The 17,334-nt window shown below is 38.7% G+C and overlaps 1 protein-coding gene across 1 annotated transcript in view; it reads left to right on the top strand.

Annotated features, from left to right (window-relative positions):
- The window catches only part of Agk (acylglycerol kinase), a 92,640-nt gene that overhangs the window by 52,283 nt on the left and 23,023 nt on the right, over positions 1-17,334 (top strand). The window contains exons 8-9 of the mRNA XM_033764495.1: positions 6,336-6,405; positions 16,580-16,659. Of these exons, the coding sequence (XP_033620386.1) occupies positions 6,336-6,405; positions 16,580-16,659 (150 nt within the window). The remainder of the gene's footprint in view (positions 1-6,335; positions 6,406-16,579; positions 16,660-17,334) is intronic.

Here is a 17,334-nt window from a genome sequence, read left to right as displayed (position 1 = left end):
TTGGTATTCATGTGGTTTCTCAGGTGTTCTTTGTCGTGGAAGTGTCTTATTTCCCCATCCATTTTGAAAGAGAGTTTTGCTGGATACATCAGTCTAGGTTGGAGGTTGTTGTCTTTTAGTACTTGAAATATCTCATTCCAGGCTCTCCTTAACCTAAGGGTTTGTGTTGAAAAGTCTTCTGTGATTCTTATGGGCTTTCCTTTGTATGTGATTTGTTTCTTTTACTGCATGTAGTATTTTGTTCTTCTGTTGGGTTTCTGGGATCTTGATTATTATATGTCTAGGTGTAGATTTATTTTGATTGTAGCTAGTTGGGGTCCTATATGCCTCAGTTATCTGAATGTCAAGTTCTTCCCCTCTGTTTGGGAAGTTTTCTGTCATTAATTCTGCAAACAGCTTTTTAAAGTCATTTGTATTTTCTCCTGCTACTTCATGGATTCCTATCAGTCTTATGTTATTCTTCTTTGCATCATCTAGGAGTTGTTGGATCGATTTCTCATGATCTCTTACTGTTTTTCAGAGACCTCTCTTTTCATGGTCACTGACTGCAATCTTATCTTCTATATCTGAGAGCCTATCTTCGCATTCTTTTATTCTGTTGCATACACTTTCAATAGAGTGTTTAATCATCTGGATATCTGTTTGAATCTGTTTTATGGATTCCATTTCTTTCCTATGTTGGGCGTTTATTTTTTCCATTTCTTTCTTATGCCGGGCCTTCATGGCTTCTATCATGGTCCTGAGCTCATCCATTTTTTTGTCAGTTTCTGCTCTAGAGTCTTGAATCACGACTTCCATTTTGCTCACTATCACTATGGTTATCTGGGAAATTATTTCTGTTTTGAATTTTTCTAGAGCCTGCTTAATCTGTTTTGTTACTTCCTGTGCTTTGAGTTCAGGGTGTCCTGGTGGTTCACTATCAGCCTTTTCATCCTCATTTGCCCTACTGTTTGCCATTGGTAAACTGGAAGTCTGTCCTTGTGTCTTCCTTAAGTGTTTTCTCATTTTTATTTTTGTTGTCCGGCTGTCCTTGGTTTCATCTCTGGATTATCACCCAAATCTTCCTGATATAGTTGCGCCCTAGCTTCTGTGTCTCTAACGACCCACAGACATTCTCATCTTCATAACATCAGAGAAAACAGCTCATCAAATCAATGGCAATGCTTTACCCCAACTGATACAATCAGGAACACATTAAGATCCAGCACAACTTGGACATTGACCACCTATGGTAGTCACTAGTCTATCACCCTTAAATCATTTGAATTAAATTGAAATCAAGAAGCAGTCCAGAACATGTCTGCAGTGAACAAAATTTCATTGTAGTGTATTTACCATTTAATGGCTCAGACAGAGCGAGGATGCAAGACCCCTGATCTCGATTAGCTGATGGCTGAACCCCCTGACGCTGACTGACCTCGGGCTGCAAGGCCCAGATTGAGTTCCCCATCCTTCTGAATGGTTGAACTCCGCAACCTTCTATTACAGGTTTCCCACACCCTTTCTTTAAAGATGTTCAAAGTTGGGAACTCAGAAAAATACCCTTGATGACCACCTCTGTCTTTGCAGAGTGGGTCCAAAGACTGGCACAGTCAGGAGATCTGAGAGTGCGGGAGGGGGGGCTTATGGGGGTTCAGGGACGCCTGCGCGGCTACCTTCCTGGCGCTTGAGCAATGGCTGCTGGGTCGGGAGCAGGCGTGGCTCTCCTTCCCGTGGTGGATCGGGGCCCAGCCTACCTAAACAACTCTTTAACAATAAACTTAGACAAACCTAGACAAAAAGGACCATTTACTTGAAAGACACAACTTGAAAAAACAGGTGAATAGATAAATGAACTGGTACATGCAGACAATAGAATATTATTCAGAACTGAAAAGAAATAAGCCATCAAGCCATGAAAGAACAGAGAAAACTAAATGCATATTAAGTGAAAGGAGCCAACCTGAAAAGGCTGCATGTTGTATGATTCCAGCTGCTTGAATCTGGACCAGGAAAACTATGCAGATAGTAAAATGATGACTAGAAGATTTGGGGACAGTGAAAATATTGTGTATATACTTTTTGTTCAACCCCATAAAATATAACCCTAATAAAAAAAAAGTGTGGACTATGAGTCTAATGATACATCATTTCAGTTTCATCAGTGGTAACAGATGTACCAACCCATTTGGTGGAGATTATTGATAATGGGTGAGGTTATGTAGGCATGGGCATGGAGCTAGGGGGAATTCTCTGTGCCTTTTTAATTTTGCAGTGAACCTAATGGATCTAAAAGAAAAATAGTCCTTTCAGACCATTGTTGAGGTTGAGGTAAGTGACACATGCCTTCAACCACATGAGACTTATAAAAGCTGTCAGTGTGAGTCCAGCTCTGGAATCCTTGACTCATTTTTCCTTTCTTACTCTCTAACACTGTAAGTTTGGTACAGTGATCCAAATTGTTTTCCCTGTGAATACAATTCTATAAGGTTATATTCTATAATGTAAGTGACAAATACACTAAGGACTTATACTGAAAAAAAATTAAGTATTTCTTTCAAACTTAGATAATTTTTGCTTAAGTAAACATTAGGGAAGAACTCTTCTCTCCAGTTTGGCTAACATCAGCATGGACCTTTTGTGGCTATTCTTTCTTATCATTTATTCCAATTATATACTGATCTCTGTACCCTACCATTGAAATTCTTTCATTTGGAATAATTTGAGGATCAGTAAAGCTGGTAACTATAAGCCTTGAAATATTAAGTACATATGTGTAAGTGATTTCATAGTGATGTTAAGAAAATAAAAATGAACTATTCGCTTTTTGTTAACACTGGCGAATCGGTTGTTTTTGATGTTGTTTTGAAAATTGAGAAAAAAGTTTAAAAATTAAGAATTTATCTTGGCTTTCTCCTATGACTGTATCGAAAGATTTCCAGATTGTTATTGAGGGAAAGCTTCTCTTTTGTAGACCAGATAATGAATTAGATGGAATAATATAATTAAATGATGGTCAGTTTGTAATTCTGTGAATTAAAAACTCTAGGCAAGGATTTTCTATATTTTATGTATACTTTCAGTTTTATTTTTATCAGTCCATGTTTGCAGTACATAGTGATCACATTCCTCGTGGAGAGTTGGTACCTGCACATAACACATCTTAATTCTTTTTTATCCTATCTTTTCTCCTCTCTTCATCTCTAGGTCCCCTACCTTTTGTGAAAGGTCTATCTCCCTTTTTCTTATTATCTTTTATTTTGATCTTTATGTTTTAGGTATCTCATATAGGAGAAACCATGTGATATTTAAGCTCCTGTGTCTGATTTATTTCACTTACCACGATTTCAAGGTGCAGCCATTTTTCTATAAATGGTTCAAGTTTATCCTTTTATGTCAGAATAGTACTCCTTTTTGTATAAATACCACAGTTTCTTTATTCATCTGTTGATGGGCGTGTTGTACTTCCAAGATGTAGCTATTATGAATTGTGCTGCTATAAACATGGGTATGCATGTAACACTGTAATATTTTGTCTCTCTTGAGAAGACATCTAGAAGGAGAATAGCTGGGTCAAATGAGTTGCAGTTTTTTGAAGAATCTTCTTTCTAATTTCCATAATGGTTGTACTAGCTTACATTCCCACCAACAATGTAGAAGAGTTCCTTTTCCCCTACAGCCTTGCAAGCAATTATTATCTGATTTCTTGATGATAGCTATTCTTTCTGGAATAAGATAGGATCTCAGTGTTCTTTCAATTTGCGTTTATTTCTCTAATGGCCAGAAATGTTGAGTATTTTTTTCATGTATTTATAGGCCATCTTGTACTTTTTCTGAGAAGTGTCTGTTCTTTTCAGTTGCCCATTTTTGATTTGGCCTTTTATATTAGAGAGATTCTATTTTTTTTTTTTAGCTCTTTGTATATTCTAGATATTAGTCCTCTGAGGAGTAGCTCGCACATTTTCCCCTATTCTGTAGATTCTCGTCACTCTGTTGATTGCTTCCTTTGCTGTACAAAAGCTTTTAAATTTGTTAGAATCCCATTTGTTGATTCTTGATGTTATTTCTGGTACAAATGGTTTCTATTTAGGAAGTCCTTTTCTATACTTACGTCTTCAAGAATTTTACCAGTTTTATCTTCCAGCAGATTATTTCTGTTTTAACATTTAGGTTTTTGGATCCATTCTGATTTTAGTTTAGTGCATGGTGAGAGTGATGGTGTTGATTCAGTCTTCTTCATATGGATAACATATGAAGAACCATTTGTTAGGAGGTTGTCTTACCTCCAGCGTATGTTTTTGGCCCCTTTGTCAAAGAGCCGGTAATTGAATGAGACACGGATTTTCAGTGGTGCCACATCGCAGAGAGATCATGATATATTATGTATCTCCTAGTGGAAGTAGGCATCACCACATAGGGAGAATTTTTGCCCAAAACTGTAAGGCTGAACTGGACACAGATTTCTAGTGTAGATATTCTGAAGAGAGGAGAATAGAAATGTGTATTAATATCATGGGTATGCAATCAGTAAAATCTAAACCCTCTTGAAATTCAGTAAGAGCCATTTCTTTAAATTGGAAATTGAAATAGGGTATTTATAGAATGAGAGACTTCAGACATAAGCTAATTGCAATGTATATCTTATTTGGATCTTGATTTGAGCAAAGAAGCTAATATGTATGTATGCATACATATATATCTTCATATGTTAATTGGAGAGATTTACACATAGGTGAATATATGAGATAAATGAATTACTTAATATTTTAAGTATGTAATGTTTTCTTTTTTTTTAAAAAAGAATCTGTTCTTTGGAGACATATAATGAACTATGAAGTGATAAGAAATCTGAAATTCACTTTGGTCTACAGGTTCATGGGCAAATGGCACATATAAAGGAAGTAAGGTTAGCTATAAGTTGATAATTGTCAAAGCTGTATGAGGAATATATAGAAATTCTCCATTTATATACTTGAAATTCTATAGAATACCTCAACAAATATCAAGTGTTGATTATGTGGCTTGTACCTTGTCAGTTGTATGTTTTGCATTGGTCAATAAAGATGTAAATTGTCACTAAACTTACGGAACTTTCAATCTCCAGGGGGAAACAGATGATAAAGTAAATAGAGAAATAGTTGCCAGGTGTGGTGGTGCCTGCCTGTAATCCCATCACTTGGAGGCTGAGGTAGGAGGATTGTTGTGAGTTCGAGACCAGCCTGGGCTACATAGTGAGTTCCAGGTCAGTCTCAACTACATGGTGAGACCCTGTCTCAACACCCAACCCCCAAAAAAAGAGCATGTTAGAAGTTGTGATCTGCGCAGATATATGAAGGATGTAGTGGTAGAGAATATGTAACAGGGAAGCAACTACCTCTGGGCCAGAAGGGGTAGGCCTCTCTTAGAATGGGACAACTCAGTGGAGAGCTGAAGGGTGAAAGTAGCCAGTCTCGCAGAGACTGCAACAGGTTACAGACTGTGTGAGGAAGGGCTTTATGTGGCTCTACTCATTATCTCTGCTCTGAGAGCAAGGACTCCACTGTTCAGCTACATGTTGCTGTAACGCTTCTTTGGTTGATTGTCTGTCTGTATTCGTGTGTGACTACCTCAGATCTAATTGAAGTACAAACTGTAGAACTGCTTGTAAGTCCTGGCATAGTTTCTCAGGCACTAGATGGATGTCAATAGAACATGCCTTTTTAAGAGTACTTCTTTACACATAGACTTGTCAAAATTCTCTTAAGAATGTAGATAAGAATAGTCTCCAGTCTATGAACAGAAGAATCAGCAGTTAAATCGGCACACATCCTAATAATCCTAGAAATAAAAGAAACATGTTTTGGCTTCCGGATTATGTTTTGCTATGATAGCAGCCACAAATCCTGTACTTTAGTTACTCTTTTGACTGTTAGAGTAAAAATAAATATTGCTTTTTGTAGTGCCTGCATTTCATACATGAATAAAAGATGTTGTTATATATATAATCTATTATATATTATATAATAGATTATATAATAATATATAATAAAATATGTTATATATTAAGTATATTTTCCAATGACAAATATGAATCAGGCCAGTGGAGAGACTCAATAGATGTTAAATAAGTGATTGATGTTTTCTATAAACTTTTTCTTGCCAGATCCTTCTCCTTGAGTCTAATCAGCTCCTTCCACCATATTTGTTTAGGTAATTCTTTTCTACTCCTCTGGACCAATTCTGTGTCCTTGGATTGTTTTTGAAAAACTACCCTTTTCCTGATCAACTCCTGGTATTTGGGGCCAGAGTGTGTGTGTATGGTGGGGAAGTTTTGCTTATTTCCATGATGTGCTCATTTCCTTTTTGTTCCCCTGTAGACATATTACAGAAGCCACACTTGCCATTGTGAAAGGAGAGACCATTCCACTTGATGTCCTGCAGATCAAGGTGAGGTCTCTTCAGATTTTGAAACAGTTATCACAGTGATACACGTATGTGTTATATGTCATTTAAATGCAACTTTGAACACAACTGTCCCTCTTCCCTTCTTATCCCAAGTGTTCATCCCTAGAGAAGAAAATTTGCCTGTTAATTCTACTTCTTATCAATAATTAATATTCTTAAGATCCTACTTTTTTTTTTAATGTGGTGTAGGGGCTGGGGATGTAGCTCAGTGGCAGAGAGCTTGCTTAGCATGCATGAAGCCCTGCATTGAATCCCCAGTACTACCAAAAATAAAAAAGTTTCAAAATTGTGATACAAGATCACATATCATATAATAACCTTCTCAGCCCTTTAAGTGTATATAGTTCTTAGGGGAAAAGGAAATAAGGGAAAAGAAAAAAAATAAGAAAATGTAAAAATGGAATTAAAGTGTTGGTAGGTAGGGAGGGGAGGAGGGAGTGAAGGGAGGGTGGGGACAAGGGGAAAAAACGAGAACCAAGACCTGTCATGTAAAGGTTCAAGATCCCAATGATGAATGTAACTGTACTGTATACCTAAAATGTACCAATAAACTCAATGACAGAAAAAAAAGTGTATATAGTTCAGTATTATTGAGTGGGTGATGCTCCATTGTAGTTTGTCAGTTTTAGACCTTATCTCAATCACTTCGTTACATATAAGAATTCCTAGGTAGACATGGTGGCTCATGCTTCTTATTTCAACTACTCTGGAGGGCAAGGCAGGAGGATCACAATTTAAGGCCCACTTCACATTTTAGTGTGAGACCCTATCTCAATAAAATGAGGGCTAAGAGTCAGCTTTATTCTTTTATATCTCTTTCTAATATATTAGTACCTCTATTGGTTACCTTTGGAACGCAGATATTAACATTATTTATATACCTCCTGTAGTTATTACAAGAGCTCAAAATCATAAGGTACTTAGGATAGTGGCTGATTTCATTTTACCTCTCCCTTTCTGTATATCCTACTAAAAGTGAAATCTTATGTGCTGTCTGTCCTTTGGAGGAGCTTGTCTTTGGAATTCAGATCACTTGGTGTGGTCTGTGTGTCATATCCCTGACTAGCTCAATAAAAGATAGGATTTTGTAGATTATATTTTTCTTATTTTCAGTGTGGAAATAAGGGGTTTTTTATTTGTTTTTTGTTTTTTTGTAGCTTCCTACATCCTAGGTGAGAACAGAACTTTGCATTTCTCTATTGGATTGTCTAATTTTTTCTTACTGATTTGTGAAGGAATTCATAAGTTTTAGAAATACATCTGCTAGCTATCCCTACTAAAAGGGCTCAAATGCAGTGATGTCCCACAGCAGTGAGATTTTAATCTTTTAATGCTAGTCCCTAATGAAAATAGCCAGGACTCTGTGAAGGGATAGTTTTCAGAGGCAGAGGAAGAACAACAAGGTAAGGACATATTAAAAAATTGACAGTAACCTTGCAGAAAGACATAAGAGCCAGACTGATGGGGGGCATTATTAAAAAGAATAACTCCTTAAGAAGTGAAGAATTGGGCCGGGGATTTAGCTCAGTGTTTGGTGGCCTGGCTTGCAAGCGCAAGGACCCAAGTTCAATCCCCAGTACCAAAAAAAAAAAAAGAAGTGAAGAATACCCAAGCCCACAGTGATGTTACAGAAGAATAGCTAGCTTGTAAATATAGAAGGAGTGATAGAATAAAAATATTCCCATTTTTCAGTCACTATTTTGATTCAAGTCAAGATTATCAATTGATACAAAAGCCATTGGTCAAAAGCTGTTGGGAAACATCTAAACAGTCTCAAAACCATTTAACGATTTCTCCACTTTTAGAGTAAAAAAATCTATCATACGCCTCTTTATCTAAATTACTAGATTTGGTGTCTCCAGTAATGGAGCAAGCTGACATTGTCTGCCTCTTGAGATAATGTACTGTGACACGCAACTTCAAAAATGTCATTCCCCCCACCAAAAAAAAGAAAAAAGATAGAAGGGCTGGGAATTTAGCTCAGTGGTTCGGTGGCCTGCCTTGCAAGCGCACGGACCGGAGTTCAATCCCTGGTACCCCCCGAAAAAAAAGAAAAATCATTTTCTTCCTCTCATGCTTAACTAATCTGAATCTAATATTAAGAAAATAATTGGATAAATGCAGATCATGGGGCATTGTAAACAACACTATGACTAAGATTCTTCAAAAGATGTCAATGTTATGAAATCCAAAAGAAGGTAGAAAGTGTTTAATGTTAAGGGAAACTAAATAAATTAATATAAGATCCTGGTTGGAAAAATGAAAAGCAGTGACAAAATAATCATAATTATTGGGATAATTTAGAGATATTTTAGTATTAATTATATATTACAGATTATATATTGATGTTCAGTCCCTGCAACTATTGGGCTTGAATCCAGGGGTGCGTTACTACTGAACTATATCCTCAGCCCTTTGAAAGTTTTTTTGTTTATTTGTTTGTTTTTACATTTTGAGACAGTGCCTTACTGAGTTGCCTGTGCTGGCATTGAGCTTGCAACCCTCTTGCCTCAGCCTGCCAAGTAGCAAGGATTGAAGGGGTGCAGTAGTGTCACTGTGCCCAGCCCAGTGTTAGATTTCTTGAGAGTGCCATTGGTTATGTGTATGTCCTTGCTCTTGGGAGATACATGCTGAAACATTTGGAGGTGAAATGTGCAACTTGTAAATTTGACAACTCTGTAGGATAACGCTGTTGTGGGGGGATGTTGGGAAGAGTGAGTTTAAGTGAGAGGTATAAAAGTTTTCATTGTACTTATTTAAACTTTTGATATGACATTTTTCCAAAATAAAAATTGAGGGAGAGAGCAGAGGAGGGAATATCTAAAAGACATTTTGAATTCCAGGATCTTCTCCTTAAAACTAATTTAATTCCTAATTTAATAGATATTCTTACTGGGTATTAAGCACTCCTTCTTCATCTAAACATTTTTTTTTCTTGGCAAAAAAAGTGGGGGCAAATTCCTAAGAAGGTGGAGCTGTGAAATTGAACCACCCTACATGTACTCTACTCAGATTTGCCCTTAAAATGTACCAGCTACATTCAGGATAAATATATTTATCCCTTTCCTAATATTTGCAGAAGAGGAGGCTGTTCTGTGACATGTTCCTAAGCTTCTGTCTCCAAACGTTGCTATTAGTTATACTGGTTGAGCTTCCCTAATCTAAAAGTCTAAAATCTGGGCCTGACCCAGAGTTCAGATTTTAGAAGATTTTGGATTTTTGGTTTAGTGATGCTGAACCAGTAAAGTCTGTGCAGATATTCCAAAATTCAGGGAACTCTAAAATGTAGAACACTTTTAGTCCCAAATGTTTCAGATAAGGAATTCTCACACTATATGAGAGTTTGCTGTGTGCATATTTATAATTATCAAAAGAGCATATGAGTTCTTAACCTGTTTTCTTGTTATTTTTCTTTCTTCTTCTTGCACTAATGTCTAGACTCTCTACCACAGTCTCATTGGGCTTGATAAAGCCCAATTATATTACCATTGATTTTTCAACATACAATAAGTTGTTCTCACAAAATGGGAGGGCTATCCTGAAAGAAATTCTACCCTACCAAATATACTGCAGGTTATCTATGATGATATTATTTTTAAATATTTTATGATTAAAGAAGGTGAGTCAGGATGTACCTCTTAATAACTGAGTGATTTGCTGCTTGTTTTACATGCCTTGGAAGTAATACATTCCATAGTAACTACAATTTAACGGGAAAGTCCTGCTGTGTTTTTTATTTAACATGTTCATGGTGGGGCTGTAATTCATGTGTCTCACTGCCGGCTGGCTTGAACCACTGGCAGTCCACGCATGACTCCCATTGGGCAGCTTTTTATTAATTTTATAGTTTTATTAGTTTAAAAGACTTGACAGAAGTGATTACATCTGTTTGTACTGCCTCATGGGACAGTCATGCATGTACCACTGGTGGTTCAAGCCAGTGGGAATGTGTTAAATGTCTCTTGCCTCCTCTTTCTTTTTCTTTCAAATACATTGATTTTGTGAATTGATGAAACCAGTGTCAAATTTACCACAGATTCTGTGTATTGATGACGCAGCCCAGGAAGCCAGAAACTTTTAAATCCAGTTCCTAGGAAACATGATGCAGCAGCTGCTACTCTGGATTCTGAGGAACCCAGCTAAACTGCATGCTTTTTTTACTTTTCTTCTCATTTCTGAAAATTGCTTTCAGAATATGGAGACAGGCTTTAGAGACAAAGCCTGATACTAAATTCTTCTTTTAGAGACTAACTCAAACCCCACATATAATGAATGATTTCTCAAAGATAAAAAGTAGATTTTATTTATTTATTTATTTATTTATTTGGAGACAGGGTCTTACTATGTAGTTGAGATGGACCTGGAACTCACTATGTAGCTCAGGCTGGCCTCGAACTCACAGCGATCCTCCTGCCTCAGCTTCCTGAGTGCTGGGATTACAGGTGTGTGCCACCATACCCGGCTAAAAAGTAGTTGTTAGAAACTATGGTAATGTCTTATGTTTAACTTTTTACATATTTTAGTATGTTCACATCTTATCTGAACTTCCAACATGGTGAGGAAGTCAAGATATGTTGTATATCTTCATTTGACAGATTTAAAAATGTCACTGGTCATGAGCCTTATTGTGGTGGAGGTGGAACTACAAACTAGATTTCTGTCTCATGGTCTGTTGCTTTTTCCACACTGCTTTTTGCAGGTGGTATTACATCTGGCACTATCATGTGATTTTTTATTTTTTTGGTACTGGGCATTGTACTTGGGACCTTGCACTTGTGAGGCAGGCGGTGGAACCCCTGAGCTAAATCCCCAGCCCTCATGTGATATTTAAAGAGCATTTTTAAAAAAAATAGACATTTGTGATGCACAGTACTTGACTTTAAAGAAAGCATTGGAAAGATTTGTGGTGTTCTTTGTAGTTCTTTTGTTTTTGCTCTTCTGATTTGTTTCAGCTCAGAACCAAATAGGGGACATGGTGGGGAACTAGACTCTCTTTCTCCTCTCTGTCCTTCCTGGCTACATGGGTTCTTTATTTTCTTTCTTACCTGGGCTCTGAGCATTCTCTTAGGAATGCTCGGAACTTTAGAGCTCATTTCTTTCTCTCAATCTAGGAAATAATTGACAGGAGTTGCTTTCTTTTCCCTACCCCTTAAGCTTGTCTTCCAAGCGCTTCTCCCAGTTATTTTTTGCCACAAAGTGCCAGGCTGCTTTCTTGGGGGTTTTCTCTTTCCAGCGGGAAGAACTATGAACTGGACAGCTCTTCCCTTTCTGTGATGGTCTGGTTGTGTGCCTGTCTTTCTTTTGTGTTGTTGTTTGGCCTATCTGCCTCATAATCTGCTCGTCCCGACCTCCAAAAGGCTAAGATGCAGTAGTTCTGTCTGTCGGCGGCTTCTTTGTCCATGCAACCCCATCTGTTTTCACCACACTCAGGGTTCCTCCGCAGGGACTGGTCTCCATGACCAGCTCCCTCTGAGTCCTGACAGGGTTGTGCCCATCTGGCTCTTGACCAGGTTTTCTAGATGTTCATGCACATCAGCCCTGTTTGCTCATCCCCCTGCTGCCCAGAGCCATCCCCACTCCTTTCTAGGCCATAGTAGACTACATCAGTGAACCTTGAGCTTACAAGCCTTTCCTTTGATACTAACAGAGTTTTCCTGAGATTCTTGCCCCCAGATGAAACAAGAGATGTATAAGGGCACCAGTCTGCAAGTCTTGAGCATGTACTTTCCTCAGCACTTCCTGTCTACAGAACGTGCTGGGCTTTTAGTTTAGTAATCCCTTGGTATTTTATGACATAGGAAAGTCCTCCTAGAGAAGGGATTAAAGTTAACAACTCAAGAAAACTATGTACTGTATTTTTCCTTTTGGAAATTTGTTCATGTACATTGATATACTAATAAGAACTGTAGTGAAACAGAACTTTTCGTGGACCAAATAACTTAGCTATCTCCAAGCCTATCTCACCCCAATTTGTTTTAATTGCCGTAGGTTGTCATTACCATGTGAGGTGACACTTGTTAGCATCTTAGACAATGTGGGGAAATGCTGGTGAAGTTGCAGCAAGCTCTGTGCTGCGTCTCTCTCTTCTCCACTTTTGTCCCACCCTCTCCCAAGCCAGGTCCTTTATTCTTTCTGTCTGTCTGTCTGTCCGACTGGCTGGCTTTCTGTTTTAGCATTATTGGGAATTGAACCCAAGGCCTTTACATTTCGCTATAGCCCCAACCCTTTCTATTTTTTATTTTGAGACAGGGTCTCATTCAGTCATGTAGTTACTCAGGCTGAACTTGAATTTGAATCCTCATGCCTCAGCCTTCCTCAGTGCTGGTATTATAGGCCTGTGCCATCAGGCTCAACTAGGTCCTTTCTGTTTTAAGTGTTGGTTAAAAGATACAAGGTTGCAGTTTGGAAGAATAAGCTTTGAGATCAAATGGCAGAGCAAAGTGACTGAGATCAATAATACTATATGTTTCAACCTGAAAGACTGAACTTCAAATGTTTTACCACAGAAAGGATTAGTGAGGAGATAATTAGCTTGATTTATTTGTCACTTAAAAATAATAACATAAGCTTATGTTTTAGAATTTAGCTTGTGTTTTCCATGACCGTCCTCCTTTGCTCCCCCACACATTATACCATTGCACCTGCTTGTGTTTACCAATTACTCTTTAAAAAAAATTTTTTTTAGTTTATTGGTACATTTTAGGTATACAGTACAGTTACATTCATTATTGGTATCTTGTACCTTTACATGACAAGTATTGGTTCTCATTTTTCCCCTTATCCCTGCCCTCCCTTCGCTTACCAATTACTCTTTGTGGCTGGCTGAGATTCGTATTGCCTGTGTCTAACACCTCCCATACTTTGAGCTCCTTGAAAATATTTTTATTTCCAGTTCCTGATATGTAATACATATTTGTTAATGTTATTCCTTGGGAAAAATGAATGGGTGATTAGTTTAATATAAATGAGAAGCCTGGTGTGTGAAAACTTTCCACATGGTTAAACCTCATTAATAGTTAAGGTAAATGTAAAGTAGGACTTCAGACAACCTTTAGATTCAGTGGTTTATTTAGTTCTTACTAGAAGAATTAGGAGGAACATTGACAAACAGTGGGTAAAGTCATGGAAAGTCTACAGAGGGAGATTTTGTTTGTAAGCGTAAGGACTGAGCAAAGAATGTGGACATTTGGAGGCACAGGAAGTGTCTTGTTCTGCATGTGTTCCTCAGTACCTGGCGTAGTGCTTGGTGCAGAGTAGTTCAGGACACATTGATTGATCGAATGAATAAATGTGTATCTGTCTTTTAGAGCCTTGAGAGATGGATTCTGTGGAATTTTAGTGACAAAATAGTTTTGACTCATAAATTTTTTACAAGGTTATTCTATCACCTAATTTTGTGGCTAAAATAGTAATTTCATTTATTTTAATTTTATTTATGTTATAAATTTTATTTATTGCATGTTGCCACTCACTGTGTTAAAAGGCGAGGATACAACAGTGATTACTTAAGACACTCGAAATCACTTGGGGAGGTCTGAATCTTAAGCCAATGTGCAGAATGTAAATTACTTGTCTATGATCTCTTCACTTCTAAACAATTGTTCTGTGTTACTGTACTGTTTTGTAAATCGTTAGTGACCAGCATATAACATTTCTAAGGAATAATGTGGTCTTTAAATGATCACTTTTACTTTGATAAAACCATCACTCATTGTATCTGAAAATGTTGGAGTCATCCTTGACTCTCCAAGGTCATGTAGGCAAGAAACCTGTGGGTTCCATCTACAAAATTTATGCTGAATCCAGGCCATCTTCATACTTCTCTTGTTCCTGCCCTGGTCTGGGTCTGGGTCTCCTCCATCTTGTGCCTGGACTGCTGTAGGATCCTCTAACTCCAGTCTTTCCCCTGCCTCCCCATGGTCTGTATCCAACAGCTGGAGGTGCACGTTGGGGCATGTTGCTTCTCTGTGCAAAGCTCTTCCGTCAGTAGCTTCACCTCACTGAAAAGAAGCCAAAACTCATGCAGGAGTTTTCTAGGCAAATATAGCCTGGTTCCTTTTATTTCTTTGTCCTTATTTAGATTGCTCACGGAAATCAAGACTCAAGTCATTCTTCTGTTTAAATGTCACTGGATCAATAGGATCTTACCTTCCTCTTTCAGCAGTCACCTCCCCTTAATATCTTTGGTACCCCAGTTAATATCTATGATACCTCGGTTCATGAATTTAATTTGTGCCATGATTTTGTGTGTGTGTGTGTGTGTGTGCGCGCGCTGGGAATTGAATTTGGGATCTTAACACTTGTGAGGTAGGTGGTGAAACCACTGAGCTAAATCCCCAGCCCCGCTATTGATTTTGGAAAAGATGACCATGTTTGTATTTGTGTGGGAAAGATGGGCTCAGCCTCTATGCAGAGTTTGCAAATAAAACAGAATTTGCTTTCAAACACTTCTGTGTGCAAACCAAATTGTTTGCAAACAAAAGCATTTGTGAACTGAGGTACCACACCTGTATCTTCTTCCATTCTCCCCTGTTTCTAGCTTTTTCACTATTGATACATAGAAGCAGGATTAGAGAATGATCTTTTTCTTGAGAAGAACTGTTATAGCTCCCTCTTGGCTGCTGATGCCCCAGTGCTGGCTCTCTTATGGGTTTGTGTGTGAGTTTTTCTGATGCTGGAGATCTGTCCTAGCCTCACCTCCTTCAACTCCTTCCCCCAGCCTCCAGGCCTGCAACCCTCCTGGGGAGCTGTTCCCCTGGGCCAGATTCTTAGATGGGCTGTGTCAAGGTGATTCAAAGCCCTGCTGTCTTCCACAGCATCCATTTGGGCCCCAGGAGAGTAATGTGTCCTTGCTACGTCGTCCAGCGAGTTGTCTCAGCATTACTGCTTTGCTCTGCCATCTCTCCCTTCTCTCTTCACTTGCTGAAGCAGAAGAGAACAGAAAACAGATCTGGTGCATTAGCTGTGAGCTGGGGCACAACAGAGGGCATCAGCTTCAGCATCTCTCCTGTGGTCTTCCAGTATTTGTGTGTGATCCTCTCAGGAATTCCTTGTTTGGTTTTGGTGCTGGAGGAAGGGGAGTGAAAGGTTTGGGAGGCTTCCTTCCTCCTTTCTCTGGGCCAGCAACCTCCAGTTTCAAGGATTTTCCCCCTGCTCCCATTTTTGCTTATACTGGTCCTGGTGGGATGATGCTGAGGGGAAGCCATTTCAGTTTCTTTCCCTTCCTCCCTCCTTCCCTTCTTTGTTTTTTGCAATGTGATGGTGGTGTTGGTGGTGGTAATGTAATTGATCTCTTTTTTACTTTGTACTTTGAGACAAGATCCCACTAAGTTACTAAGTTGCCCCAGGATGGGCTCAAATTTTCTGTGTTTCTGCCTCAGCCTCCCAGTGTTCTGGGATTACAGGCATGTAGCACCATGCTGGGTGGCAGCTCTCTTTAGAAAGTAGTAGTAGTCAACAGTTTTCATCTCTTGGGTTTTAGTTGTTATTCTGAGCTACAGAAAAATATCTCATCCAGAATCTTGGGGTGTGTGTGTGTGTGTGTGTGTGTGTGTGTGTATTTGTACTTCAAGGAAGGTTCAATAAGCTCTTAGGGGTATTGACTTGTATAATTTTTTAATGTTTCTTAATTTTGAAACCCACTTTTTTTTTTGTACTGGGGATTGAACTCAGTACTTTGGTACTGGGGACCTTGCACTTGTGAGGCACCGCTGAGCTAAATCCCTGGCCAACCACTCATTTTAATATGCAATATTTGGCCATAAAATATTGGGCCAAATCCAAATCGCTGTTTACTCTGATTTGTTGTAACATATTTGTGTTTTCAAACAGGTGGTATATTTTAGAGTCCCAGAAGGACTACTGGCCAACCTGGCTGCTGATTGCCCAAGGGACAGCCTAGTTCTTAATTTACAGTCTAATGTATGCTTTGTTTCCCTTGCCAGTAGAGTCACGAGACCTGATATATACTTTAAGTTTACAGTATGGCTTATTCAGGTACTTTTGCTGAGCATGTACAGATTAATTTCTTTAATGTGTGAATATACTTTTTAGAATTTTGGTTCCATGAAAAGTAGGCCATAGACACTTATGGGTACTTACATGTAAAGAGTCCTGAGTTATCTTACTCATGAATCCAAATTGACTGTTCTTCCAGGGTGAAAAGGAGCAGCCCGTGTTTGCGATGACTGGCCTTCGATGGGGATCCTTCAGAGATGCTGGCATCAAAGTTAGCAAGTAAAGGATTCTTATATCAATGTGCAATGATTTTTAAAAAATCTTATTCTTCCCCTGCCTTTGAGATTTTAATATCCAAATATAAATTTAGGTGGCCTGGAAATTGAATTGGGGATGAGTAATGATATAGGGAGAATCAGGTTAAAGTTTCTCTCCCATATGTAGAAAGATTGGGGAAAGTTCCATTTTCCTTGCTCCAGTGTGGTGGTAGCTAGAGAAAGGTGCTTGTCTATTTTTAGACATAATATCTGAGTATAGCTTAGGCTATGCAAGCCTGAAGGGATCTGGGCTGCCTGTCATCCAGCAGCATCTTAGGCAGAAGGCACTGCCTGGTCCTCAGCCTTGCAAGGTTCTTTTTGTCCCAGTTGGAAGACTTTACTGAGTTGTTTTTTGAAGTCCTCGTAGATTGAGTGACCACAGGCTGCCTCTTACTGAGAAAGCAGAAAGGTGGATGCCTGGCTGTGCTGTGAGATGGAAGAACAGGCCTATAAAGGAGCTGATTAGAGGGCCATTGCTAGCTTGCATGGCAATAGACTTATTTTTGGAGAATCTATTGTATGAAATGAAACTCTTGGCTTGGGAAGAGGGTGTGTCGGGCTCCATTTGATGTGGAGAGGTAGCGTAGGCAAGAGCTTCCTGACTTAGAGCTGAAGGAGATGCTGAGTGAGCTTCACT

The sequence above is a fragment of the Fukomys damarensis genome, unplaced genomic scaffold, assembly GCF_012274545.1.
Source record: "Fukomys damarensis isolate Sample0158 unplaced genomic scaffold, DMR_v1.0_HiC HiC_scaffold_16, whole genome shotgun sequence".
Taxonomy (NCBI): domain Eukaryota; kingdom Metazoa; phylum Chordata; class Mammalia; order Rodentia; family Bathyergidae; genus Fukomys; species Fukomys damarensis.
The sequence above is the reverse complement of the archived record's forward strand: the minus strand, read 5'-3'. Positions and strand labels throughout refer to the sequence as shown.